At 37.4% G+C, this 14,316-nt stretch overlaps 1 protein-coding gene across 2 annotated transcripts in view; it reads right to left on the bottom strand.

The window, feature by feature from the left end:
- cdk14 (cyclin dependent kinase 14) overlaps nucleotides 1-14,316 on the bottom strand; it is a 157,088-nt gene that overhangs the window by 71,245 nt on the left and 71,527 nt on the right. For both annotated transcript variants that reach the window (XM_062422563.1, XM_062422564.1), the window contains exons 6-7: nucleotides 8,575-8,669; nucleotides 2,145-2,207 (exon numbers count right to left, since the gene is read on the bottom strand). In XM_062422563.1, the coding sequence (XP_062278547.1) occupies nucleotides 2,145-2,207; nucleotides 8,575-8,669 (158 nt within the window). The remainder of the gene's footprint in view (nucleotides 1-2,144; nucleotides 2,208-8,574; nucleotides 8,670-14,316) is intronic.

Genomic DNA, 14,316 nt, shown 5'->3' with positions numbered 1-14,316 from the left:
AACCACTTCCCGCTTTTAAACTCTCGCTGACTTTATCGGTGATGTCATGGGTTGGATCAAGTACAGCAGGATTTATTTTATTAATGCAGCTTATATCAAACTATATATTTTCTCGATCTCAGAATGCACAAATAAAAAATCTGTTAAAAAACACACAACCTCTTTAAGCGTTACAAGATTTTCATGTTACTGTCTACTTTCCTTATTTTGACCTAAATTTTAGGGTTAATTTCCATCCTTAGTCCTCCTGCGGTGATTTCAACTGTGTTCCTTATTCTCAAGTTGTATACATAAGCACTTTAAACATATAAATGCTGTAATGTATACTTGTTTCAATAAAGATCTCCAAAAAAACAAACAAACAAAAAAAGATTTATTGTATCTAGTTAAATGTTCATTTTGGCATTTGTGCAATTTGTTCTTATTTCTGACAAATGCTGAAGATTATGGTGTGATAATATATGTGTTAACAATGTTAACTGATACTAGCGATACTATGTAAAATACAAGTTGATGCTATAAGGGAAAGGACAATGATGTGAGGAATACTGTTCTGCCTTGAACAGATTTGAGGGCCTATTTAAGGGGAGAGTTGTTGGTTCATTTCTTATTTTGAGTCTGACTGGATCATTTTAAATCACTGAACATGTCTCAGAGTCTGCCTCCTGTCACCTTCCCTGACGCTCTGGCATACTAAGATTTAGTAACGGACACATTTCTTTATTTGAAGCTGACGGAGCGAGTGTTTGTCCTCAGATTTCTGCTGTCAGCAGCTGCAGTAAATATTAGTTTATGTGGAGGATGATGGATCACTGTGCTGAACTGAGATTTTACAGATAAAGTTCTGTCAAAAAGTGATGAGGTTCATGATAGCAGTGTCTGAGATAGCTGATAGAGGGACAACCCACAAAGCTGCTTATTATTATGTTCAAGTATCCACAACTTTTCAGGCATGTTATTGCTTGCTGTGTGTAGGATGCTGCTGGTCTTTACATCGGAACATGCCAGCATGAAAACAACGTCGCTATCTCACTCCATGTTCATTTTTATTAGGAACAGGGTGAGATGTTTTTACTTCTGGATGAGAATTGTTCAATCTGATCAAACTTTGACACACAAATTATGAAGCAGTCAGTTTGAGAGGGGAGGATGTAAGAGCGGTGACTGGGAATAACAACAATAAAGTGTGTGATTAGAGGTTATATATGGGGCACCATTGTGACTTAATCACCAACTGTGATCTGCAACCTCCCCAGTGTGTCTCTGCCCAGGAACGGCTTCATCTCTTCACTGTTTATCTAACAAAAGCATAAAATGCCCCCGAAAACTCAATAAAAAGATTTATAATTCACAACTTGTGGACTGCTGTCGTTAGCCTGCCAAGCACACCAACTCCTACTCTTTATTCATACAAGCCAGCCCACATCATTTACTGTCCTTATTCACCACACTAACACCAGAAAGTCACACATTCATATTATTACCATTGCAATGCTCCAAACAGGTAACATGTCTATGTGGATTAGACCAGTGGCTCTCAAACTTTCTTGATTGTTTGTGAATCACTAAAATGAAGTGATCCCTTGTGATGGGTTAAATCTGTTAATGAGCTATGAGCAGTCCAATCAAAACGCTGTTTTGACCTCATAGATTTATATGAATATTTGTTAGGCCTTAAGTGGTAAAACTACGCAAAATTACACAAATAGCAAAGACTGAAAACAAAAACTAATTAATGTTATGCTGTAGATTTAAAATTCATTTCTTTACTTTTTTACTTAATAATTGTGCAACCCTACAGCTTACACTGCTGCCAGTTTCATGTTTAGTCCCATTCACCTAATCCAGGGATGTCCAAACTATTGCATAAAGGCTCATGTGGCTGCAGGTGTTCATTCTAACCAAGCAGGAGCACACCAGGTTTGACTCCTTTAATCAGCTGATCTCAGTCTTAAGACAGCTGATTGGTTGGAACAAAAACCTGCAGGCACACAACCCTTTATGGAATACTTTAGAGACGCCTGACCTAATCTGTTGTCAATGGTAAAATCTCTCCTGTTTTTCATCCACACTGTATTCACCTTTAAGACACTGTGATCATTCTACTAAATCTCTTGGTAGCAACATAATAAAGTCATACATACCTTCACATTGTCTGGATGGAGACCCCCAGGATGTTTGTCCATGTACTGACAGAGGTCTGTGTGCTGTAAAATAAAAGCAGAACAACACAATCTTAATATAGACTGAAACATGTGCAAAGTCAGACACAAATTATATTCTTCAAATAACACTATTTTTATTAAACTTAATATGACTTAACATGTCTGGAGGAGCTTTAAGAACATTTATACTGCCTCAAAATGTGAAGCAGAACATGTTTTTTTTTTATGGTGAAGAAATCTCAGAACCTGTGTTGCCTCTCTGCTGTCTGGAGAAGAAATGATGGTGACTTTACAGTAGCTCTGATCATATGAGACGTGAGGTGAAGAGTTATTTCAAGCAGGATTTGTTTTCTGTCAGCGAGCCTGCATCTACTGACTCATATGACATGCGTGCAGTGTCACGCTGGCCTGCCTTTCACCTCTGTGTTTTGTTCACAGATTGAGGATGGAGGAGGCAGCGGCTCTGAAATCACACTGATATTTACAATCTCCCACAGCTTCCCGCAGCAGCGGTGCCTCCTCTGCTGAATAATTCAGACGGATGCTCCAACACGGACATGCCTGTCTATCTTCCTCAAAGCCTGCTCTCCATCTCTGCTTCCATCTGCGTGCTTTTTTTGTTTTTTATTGTGTCCTCCATCTTTCAGTAATACATCTTATTGTTTCTGTGTCCCCTCTACACATGTATGTCACCCTTTCCCTGTCAATCATCATTAGCTTTGAGAGCAGAACATGAGCAGATTTTTTCTGCTTGAAAAGCCTTCTGTATGTAAAACAGCACAGCTGATTATAGAGAGGAACACAAGATGATAGATCATCATAAAACCAGCGGATTTGTTCAACTTTGAGTTTCCTATTTCAACCAAACTCAGGAGAAGGACAAGTTTTCATCAAATTCAAAGGCTCGTGTTCAATAAATATCCATGTTCTAGTGTTCCCACACCTTGCTGACTTATATAACAAGCTTAAAGGCACACAGGGGGTAAGTCAGAGATAATCAGGGAGGATTTCATGAGAAAAGTTCCCCTTGTTAAACTCCAAAGCCAAATGGATCCCTGCTCTCATTCTTCATTTGCTCTAAACAGCCTGCTGAGCTGAACCAGCTTCTCAAATCAAATCTACTTTCAAAGCAGAAACTTTGACGTGTCTTATATCTACCAACAGGGGGCATCGCACTGTTTTCAGCCCTGTTAGATGCAGCAGTGATGATAAGTGAGAGTGTTCTGGTTCAGAGATTCAGCCTCACTCAGCATTTCAAGATGAGACACTGACCTGAATGTTAATGTGAGCATCAAACCTGAGCGGAGATAACGGAGAATTTAGACTCTAGTCGTGATGTTGAATTGAATTCAGCTTGATTGACATTTAATAAGCAAAAGTATTTGAATAATAATACATAGTTATAACACACTATAATGTAGCTGTCAGCAGATATATGGACATTTAATGAATGTGTTTGTCAACTGCTCATATGAAGCATTCATAACTATATAAAAGATCAGGAGTGTATTGTGTATCATGCATAATACTTAACAACACAGTGTAAGACTTATTCATGTGTGTAATCATACATCATATATTATGACAGCTATAATATAATATAATATAATATAATGTGTGACACACATGTACAGTATGTGTTAATAATTGCTACTTTTTCATATCTGTCTATACAATAAATGCATTAATTACCCTATTATAAACTATTTATTAACTCTTTATGTACTGCTTATGCATGCTAAATAAAGTGCTACTGAATAAAATGTTTCTATCATTTTAAATACTGTAATAATGATTCCAATCAATCCCAATTAGATGATCTGCTGATATCAATCACAAAGTGATATCTGATATTTGATATTTATAATCTGATATTTATATCTCCTATGATATGTGATATTGTCATTTGTCTACAAAGAGTGGAGTGTCAAAGTGGATTTAGTAGAGGAAGCAGGTTTGGACAGGATCTGGACAGACTCTTCACATGCAGTTTTCACAGTAGCAGCACTTTAAAGAGTTGTTTCATTGGCAAAGTTCTACACCACTTCTCTTGTTACAACACTCTGGACTGGTTTCAAGTGTTACAACAAGACACTGCAGATACAAAATGATTATAGAGGCTGTCACCAAATGTTTCTGCTGGGGATCATTGGAAGAAGCCATTTAGGCTTCCTGCTTGTCATCGCCTTGGCGGCTAAAGGAGGCAGGAGATAAATATTCCAATAGCAACAAGTGTCAGATGACCAATAAAGAACACTGAATACTGCAGATCATCAGGAGTAGATATATTGAGTACTTTGAGTCTAGTTTAGTTAGGTAAGAAGAAGGGCTCTCAAAAAATATTCTTCATTTGATAAAAAATAAATAAATAAATAAAAAAAAAATATATATATATATGGGTCATTCCGTGAAATCGGTACATTTTGCGTCCCAGAGAAATAATCTGTCATAAAATCACTATAATACCAAATACACACATAATTTAAAAACTTAACATTAGTATGTCTTCTATCATCAACACTACCTCAAATTTAAGTAAATTAAATATTACTTTCCATAGTTAAATTTGCATTTATGTTGATAAGGCAGGGATTTTCGCCTGTCCCTCACTATGAAAGTTATTTTTCAGGTCTTTTTAGTTGTTACTTGTTGTTGGAAAAATTATACAATTTTCACATTTGTATATTGTTCTAATAGTAATCTCATTGTTAAGCAAGGTTTTCAGCATGAATACATGTCATCTTTATAAAATTTTAATCATTTTATCAGTGTCCCCTGATTTCATGTCAACCCTGTTACTGACACAAAAAAACCTCTGTAAAATAAAGGCACATTCCAACAGTGACATCATTCACAGGAAGTTACATCATTTACAGGAAGAGGATTTTCAACAGTTAAAACACAACTAAGTTTCTCTCTTCTATAATGTATAACTTTGTTGTTTTATGAGATTGTTGGGGTGGGGGACATCATACAGCGTCATTACTGTTACCAATTTGTAACATATTAATTAAAATAATAATTTGTATATCTTGATATTTACCATATCTACAAGTAAGATTCTTTCAAACTGTATGACATGTGCTCTTGTGACCTTGAACATTAGCTAGCTAGGGGCAAATTAGCTTGAAATCGTCAATCCTGTTACTGTCAAACCTGTTACTTTTCCAGAGTAACAGGAGTGACACTGATTAGGTTTCACTCTAGTCACACAGTTTAAAACGTTTATTTAGATAAATTGCTAACATTTTTAAAAGTTATCTTGTTTGTATCATTGAGCTGATGCCCATATTATGAAATGTGGGTGACATATGAGCATTTATTACAGTCTTAGTAACATTTGTTAGTATATGCATCTAACATTTTATTGAGGTTGCTTTCTTATTATAAAGATAATGTAATATTGTTGTTTTGATTAAATTGTTTATATGTATACTTCAATACACTTTTACAGATGCTATTAGTATGCGTGACCAAACTCTGAGCCAATCTAGTGCAGTTGATTGGACTAGTACAGACATCATTGGAAAGTGGTGTATGGTCAGGTATGATGATGACATTTACCCAGGTATTGCAACAGATGACACTAACATCCAGGTCAAATGTATGCACAGTGGAGGTCCAAATTAATTCTATTGGCCTATTCATGATGATGTAATCTGGTACCTCTATGACGATGTGCTTCGCTTCATCCCAGCCCCACTACCAATCACTGGTCGCCATGTGGCGATCCAAAGCGATATATGGTTGGATCTTACAAAGTACAATGAGAGATTTCTCCATTGAATGTGCATATCACATTCATAGATTTATTTGTGAAGTAGTTCTCCTGTTCTGTTTTCAACACTTTATCTATGTTTCTTGTTAACATTAATTATAGTATGGTTACATTCTAAGTTTTGAATCTCATTTTCCTATGGTGCTACCTCCCTCAGTGACAGGAAAGTATTACTTTAATGTGGTTTTGCATTCACCATGTTATTATTTACCTATTTAACTTTGATGGAGTTTTTACCTAACTCAATGTGAATTTTGTTACCTACTTCAAAGAGACTTGTGATGTGTGATAGGTCTTTATGGCCTGGTTTTAATGCCAGTTGATTTCTCTGACCAGTGTAGTGAGGATCAGTTTCAATTAAAGTAACATTCTTCTAAATCTCTTGTTAATCATGTATTTGTGTAAATGCTACACTACAGAACCTCACCCCTATCTTGTAATGTTAAAGAAAAGGAAACCAAATACCAGCTAAAAGAACTTTGTCTGGAATTCATGATCCCGACTACAAACCCCTCAAAACATTACATTTCTTAGAATTCAATATGCTTCACTAATATAACTGTGCAAATTCCATGCTACTGCAATTTAAAAGATAGTTATTTATAAGGTATAATAATAACAACATTAATAATAAATGCAGTAATGTTTTTAAAAGATACAAATATGTACAGTGTGCTGAACAATGTGTCCCATCATTCCTGTTACTCTTGTCAGTCCTGTTACTTCATATGTCAGTCCTGTTACTGTCATTAATTTGATAAAAATGTAAAAATGATAATTAGAATGGCCACCCAGGTATTACCATTCCAAATAAGACTGTACAATGTTTTGGAAACTACCTTTTATTCAATACTTCTCTCATAAAAATACATATATATCTTAATTAATATGTGGTCTCTTTTTAAATTTTTTATTTTCTTGGTCATCTGAATGATGAAATTGAAATTTTAAAAATATATTCATAATCTGAAATAATCCCAGTGAAATGAGGGACTGAAATACTGTCCATACATGTGTAAACTGTTAAACAATTCTAATTCCAAATATGTTATATAGTAACCATTTTGTCCGTAACAGGGTTGACAGATAAATTGTATCATGGAGTGGATAACATGTCATAAAATAAATAAAATAAATAGCCTGAGATGGCACCATATAATTTATTGTCACTTTAAGATGTCTTCTTTCCATAGATACTTTTAAAATTGTGATAAAAATGATTTTATATTTTAAATTCTGAAAGTTGAAAAGGTACCGATTTCGTGGAATGACCCATATATATATATTAAATTGTGAAAAAACACAATACTATTGGGACTTTCTGCCTTCCGTGTTCTTGTGTGGGCCTGTGCGATGGACAGGAGTCACACAACAGCACTTTCACTGATTGGAAAGCAAGCAAATAATTCAACAAGCGTGTGGTAATGATGTTGGAGGGTTTACAACCCAATTTGGCCGCAGAGAGAGTGATTTGCAATGTAAGCACCCTGAGGGCGTTTTCACACCTGTTTGCCTTGGTCCGAATCAGTGGATGAGTTGTTCATTTTCCCTTTGGTTCAGTTTGGTTTCGCACGGCAACATTTCAAGTTAATCAAAATGTGTCGACAAAGCCGCATGGGAGCTGTCACTGTGATCTCTGGTCAGAAATCACATGGTGTAGGTGAGCAGAGAGAGTGTTTTTTATCAGAAACTGCAGATAAACTACAACATTTATACAGGACTTCATTTTCCTTCTCACTTTTGTAAATCAAACTGTATGAACTGTAGAGATCAAGGATACGAAGAGGAGGGAGGATGAATTGAATGGTCTTTGAATATGTTTTCTATCAGTTATAAAGTATAGTACTGTAATAAACAGAGTCTCTCTCTCCATGCCTCTGTGGTGCTGAGAACGCACAGCAGCAGCTACGTTTCAATGCTTTACTTATTCTTAATAAAATAAATAATTCTTATTTTTACATAAAAAGTCAATACAGTTCCCTTGAATTTAATAAAAGACTAGATTAGGTTTGAAATATGCATCAAATATCCAATGCAAATGAATTCAAATATATCTAGCACAGGTCCCGTCTAGGCAAAGGTCTTTCATATCATACCAGCTGATGTCTGCAACATTGTAAATTGAGTCTGAAGCTTTCCAAAAGGTCATAAGTACAGACATCAACAGAAAATCCTTTGCAGTCATTTGTGTCTACAATATGTGACGGGACAGATGTGGAAATGTACTAAAACGGTGACCTTGCAATAAAATGGCCGCCTGGCCTTCATTTCTGGGCACAGACAGACCGGCCTCTGGTGGTTCTGGCTGCCGTCCTATGGCACCGAGCAAAGAGCGGAAAAAGCCCAGCCTGCATTAACATTCTTACAGTGCCCCATAAACAAGAGTATGCCAATCAAAATATCCACAGCTCATGTTTCTGTGGGCAGAGTGTTAAAACCTGAATCTCGATGAGTGAACGGACGCCGAGGTCAAATCAGTCAAAACTAAACGAGCGCTGACCTCTGTTCCCCTTATAAAACTGCGGTTTCTCTTCCATTTGGACAAACGCTAAAAACAGATCCTCAACCTAATTTCAGACTTCACAAAAAGGTCCAAACGGATGATGTCAGCGTGGCAGTGTGTGGACTCACCACATATTCAAAGACCAGAGTCAGGGTTTCCTTGGTGTGGATGATGTCATGCAGGAGCACGATGTTGGAGTGCTTCAGGCCTTTCAGGAGAGATGCTGCAGAGAGACGGAGACAGGAGTGTTAGCACGAAGCACATGTTGAGATACCAGAGGAATTGCTATGATCTATGGCTTCATTAGCTGCATGATTATAATGCAACACATGCCTTCTACAAGCCTCACTACATACAGAGGATTAGGACAAGATTAAAACAGAAAACAGAAAATACAGAGTGGATTTAACCGCTGCGAGTTCTCACACTAATTTGTCAACACATTTATGATGTAATGGACATTGTTAACAGAAAGAGCAGTGAGATGATGTCTCGGGGAGATGATCAAATCTCCCAACACTTCACTCGCGAAGCTTACTGGGTCTTACCGAGGAGGTCGGGTGTGATCAGCACATTCTGGTACAGACTTGCAAAGCCTTTCACATGTGATTCGCTTCATCTGAGTCACACCGTGCAGACAGCTGCGAGGGATTGCGCAAATAATAGAAGGATGTATGATAAATGTGGCGGATTGTGAAGTCAGCAGAGGTTTACGGTCTTAAAGTCCAGAGAATTTGCAGGAGTTTCGTTTTAGTGTGGGAAGATTCTACACCTCTAAAAGCCAGGTGGAGAAAAAATTACAGCTTTGTACAAATATAGCCTTTTTTCAATTACTAAGAAAGAGGAAATTCAGAGTTGTGATTGGCTGCTTATTAAACTTAACTTTAATTTGACATTCAATAGAGGTGTTCATGGTCTTTGTATATATGTATGTATTTATTTATTTATTTATGTGTGTGAGCTACTGGATATCAGATGAATAAAGTATCTATCTATCTATCTATCTATCTATCTATCCATCTATCCTACAGCGAATATTACAACAGCTTCATCTCTGCCATTGCTGCCGTTTGGTGTTAAAGTCCGTGTAAAGTAAGAATAAATATGTGTTCTGAGTTTGACATACCACAGAAAAGTGTGTTGTTAACCACCCTGCCAAATTTGAATGATTAAAAAAATCACCAAATATATGAAATTAGCCTTCAAAGTTGTGTAAAATGTATCTTCTCCCAAACGCTGTGGGAGTGGCCGCCGAGTTAGCTGAAACCCCGCCCCCTACCAAGTGTCACCTGTCAATCAAAGTCACCACCTCTACTAGAAACATGGACTCTACGTCTGAGAGCTTTCTGCCGCTAGCTCAGCGGCTAACTCAGCTAACTGGCTAACTGTAGACTGTAGCAGTAGTAGTGTTGTTATTAACAATAACTCGCCACTAGGCAGGTTAACCAATGAGGAGAGTGGACTCTCGGTCTTATATAGTAGGGGAAGGACCACGGTCACGTGGGTACCCCACTACGTCACGTGTAGCCCTTTTTTGCAGGCTCAGAAAATCAAGAAAAATGAGAGGGTGAGAAATAGTTTAAGGCTCTATCTCCACAATTCAGTACTGCATAGTTATTAGCCTTTTCACATGTTTTCTGTAACCATTTTCCAACATGTATAATATGTTTAGAAGTAAATCAATGAATTGACTTTACACAGACTTCAAATGTATTCTGGGATGCTTAGCTTCTACTGCCTTTGTTCATCTAGTGAGGTAACTTCATCACTCAGTCAGTCATGTTCATTGATGGATGCTGTTGCGGTCCAGGCGGAAATCAGAAGAGCACCAAAGTTACTGATTTTCATCTTGAGGTAAACATACATTCCTCTACCACATTTAATGCATGGTACAATAATTGCACAATAGCTGTTGAGACATTTCACTTTTAACTACAAATGTCAACCTCAAAACTCAAAGGATCCCAAGGGAGACATTAGGATACATCACAAGGGATCCATGAATGTTTGTACAAAGTTGTATGGCCATTCATCAAAAAGTTGTTGAAATACTTCAGTCTGGAGCAGAGTGCTGTACCAAATAAACAACATTACCATGCCACATGAGCATGAAAAGAAAATGTCCAGTATCAGTCCTGTTATCAGTTACCATACCAACAATACTCATTACTGCTTCAAGATTTCAGCTTTACTTTAAAAGTAAGGCAGAGGCAGGTAGGAGTGTTAGAAAACAAAAGCCAATAAATACTGTGTGTGCGTCAAGTGATTGCTCATGCTGCATTACCGTCTTCATTGATAATGAGTTTCTTGTAAATAGCATTCACATCAACATCCAGGAAGTACTTTCAACTAGGAAACTCAAGAATTGTTCTAAAAGCTATCTTGGCACTCACTAACAAGATTTCTGTTAGAGTCTGTAAACTAAACAAAGCTGGTTGTCTCGTATCAGTCAGAGAGCAACATTAAACTAAAATGTAATGAATATGGTGTTAATGTAAAGAATTACAGGCTATCCCCACTTAATGTTCTCAACCTCCACTGCTTGTACTGCAGGTTGGTACAGCTCTTAGTGAAGAAGTGAACAACACAACAAACTGGTAAGTCTCCCTACAGCAGAAAGAAAACACAAAAAGTAGTTGACTTGCTGTGTTTCTTTATTCTTTTTTTGTCTTTTCTTTATCTAGTTTTTATCTAGTTTAGAATTTAAATATAATCAGATAAGGATGAAGATTCGACTAAACACCACTGTAGTAAAGCAGAGTAAATACATAGATTAAATACATTAAACAATTTGAAAAAACCGAATGAAGATGCAGTATTGTAGTATTCTAGTGAGGCGCTGGCTCATAACTGAACGATCAGTGTTTCAGTAAACAGCCTTCTACTGATTAAACAATAGCAGTCATAAAAGTATTAAAATATCTGAAAGTAATACAAAATTATTTTACATTTAATGATTCCAGCTACAAGTTTTAAAATCCCTTTAAAAAAATAAAATAAAAAATGAATCTATTATTATCAGTAAAAGATGGGTGGATACTGTTGCCTTATTAAATATTTTGGAATGTCATTCTACTTCATCAATCAACATTTCTTTTTAAATATCTGTGGGATATTTGTTGGATGTGTCCCACCATCTCTTAGTGGGAATATTTAGGACTCTGAAGCCACCGACTGAGACTAAAATAAACTACTTTCATGTTGTTTTCAGATGTGTGATTTTATTTTAAGCCTCAGCAACTGTGAAGCATCCTCCAGCAATTACTGCAGCAAACATGCAGACAAACACAGCTGACAGACAAACCGGTGCAGTTACGGTGAAGCATTAGAGGAGGGGGAATAGTTTCATTAGGACAGAATGTGAGAGCGGCATAATAATAAGTGCGGTCTTTATTATGAGACATAAATGGGATTTTTCGGAACGCTTGCCAATCTGATTCATTTAGCAAACGCAAAGTTCTTTCCAAGGGCATGAGGGCACTTTGACAGACAGAGTGATGGAACCTCATGAATACATTCATCCTGTATGAGTATCTAAAGGTTGTTAAAGAAAATGAGATGAGCAGATCAAAGGCAGGACTCCTCTCAGTAAGCAGGAGGTTAGCACTACAGTCAGATACCTCAAAGATCCTGTCAAACCCCTCCCTCACACACATACTGTACATACACCCATTCCAACTCTAGTAATGGGCAAGAGTGCGTTGAGTTTTAATCAGAATGGACACATACACACACACACACTCAGCTCTCCTCTGCTTTGGATGTATCACTTTATTCACCCGCAGTCTGTAATGCTGCTCACATATCTGCGCTGGGAGCTTCCTGCTCAGTAATTGCTGAATTAGTTCAATTTCAAAGTGCTTTTCTGATTCACTCACAGGGAGAGTTTTAAGTGTGTGTGTGTGTGTGTGTGTGTGTGTGTGTGTGTGTGTGTGTGTGTGTGTGTGTGTGTGTGTGTGTGTGTGTGTGTGTGTGTGTGTGTGTGTGTGTGTGTGTGTGTGTATTCCTGGATGGTTCTCACTTCGTCAGGCCTGGATCAGATCAAACAGGCAGAATCATTTTCTCATCTGTATTCAAATGGCAGTTGTGCCTGTGGAGGTGAGTGCTTCTTCTTTAAGTCCAGCCAGGAAAGTAAAGAGCTTTATCACAGCTGACAGGAGAGACCAAGCCAGGGCATGTTCTGTGCTGCTCTTACACATACATAACAGCAGAAATACAAGCTCCATATCAGTTTGGTTCACTGTGGACACTGTGTTTTCTCCCAAAGCATTTTGGAGGTCAGCAATTGACAATGCATTAGGTATATTACTGCACAAATGTCCATCTTATTGAGTCATTTTTGGAGTTGTTATACTAAATAACTGAAAAATATCATCCAAAGCAGTAAAATCATTTCAAACTGTTTCCATTATAACACAATTGTCTATAATTGGTGTCATTTTATTGAATCTAATGCAGCAATTTGCCTTAATCTTTCTTATTTCAAGCAGTGATGGAGAGTAACTAAGTACATTGACTTTCTAACATCTCCACCTGAATTGAACTTCAGATCTGTGCACATGACAAATATTGCTCCTTATCCTCCTATAATGTGAATTTACAATACAACCAAAACTAATCTATACCACACTGCTTCTTAATGTTTTCATCTATATTTCTCCCTACCGTCGACCATGCAGCTTTTGTCCTTTTGACCCGCATTGGTTTGACTGTAAAGCATAAGGTAGAAATTATCACCCAATACTGTGTTAGACATTTTTAGCCAGCTTCATTCCTACTAATAACTACAGGTTTTACACATATTTTAGTCAATAGGCCTCATTTAAATAAAACTATAACTCATTTTTCGAGTTAACGCCTGTTTTTGACCCGAGGACAACAGAAGGGATATTTCATCATTTTTATTGAATTGTGTATATATGAGGAGATAGAAGTGCATGCATTGCAAAAATGATGCAGCACATTTTTAGATATGCATTATTTTTTATGTAATTTAAACATTAATTTCTCACCTGAAGCAAATATCAAAGTGAATTTGGTGGTAGAACAAACTAATGGCATGAAAACTGTAATAACTTCATGTCCGAGCTTCTCTACCATCGCTGCTGGCTGTCAAAAGGAGTCGATAAAATGAGCAGAGAGAGAACACTTCTGAATTCTTTGCACTGTACGGAACTTGGCTAAAAACAGACTTTGACCTGGAACAGTTCTGACTGGTGACATGTCCGTGAGAACACCAGCACAGACAAGCATGCGGACCGAGAACATGTCCGGTGTCACAAGAGCACTTTGCAGAGACTGAACAGCAGCGACAAGTGATGTGACAGCTGCAGCTTGTATGAAAGCACAGCCAAAGAAGTGAAAGGTTAAAAGTCGGGTTATGCTGGAAAAGAACTAGCTTTTTTGACATGTTGTCCGACCACATCGGAAATCAAGAGGTGTTTACAGTCGTTCCGAACGACTAGACTCAAAGACAGAGCGTCATAGAGTCTCCTGGAAGGCATTCATAGAGTTGTCACAAAAAGTGACAGTAATAGCTGTGTAAAGAAAAAAAGAGCTTGAGAAATTAAAACCCTGATACTTTCGCACTTCTATACACTTCGTAAACCTCTGTGTAAAGTGGGTGTGAACATTGGATCGATGGTTTCGGAAAGTTAAAATAATTGTCAGACGCAGACCTCCCTAATCAAAAATCCGAAATATGTAGTGGGGGGACCATCTAACAAGCAGCTCTGATGGTGCCTTAAGGGGCCCGATTGGACAAAGGGTCCTGACACCTTTCCAAATAGACCGTGGACTGTACTTTTTGGTGTTTTTCTAGTCTTTCAACCACTAAAAGCGCTTCTACACTACAATTCACATTGGATGGA

The sequence above is a fragment of the Scomber scombrus genome, chromosome 7, assembly GCF_963691925.1.
Source record: "Scomber scombrus chromosome 7, fScoSco1.1, whole genome shotgun sequence".
Taxonomy (NCBI): Eukaryota; Metazoa; Chordata; class Actinopteri; order Scombriformes; family Scombridae; genus Scomber; species Scomber scombrus.
Note: the sequence above shows the minus strand (reverse complement) of the source record. Positions and strands in the feature narration are given on the sequence as shown.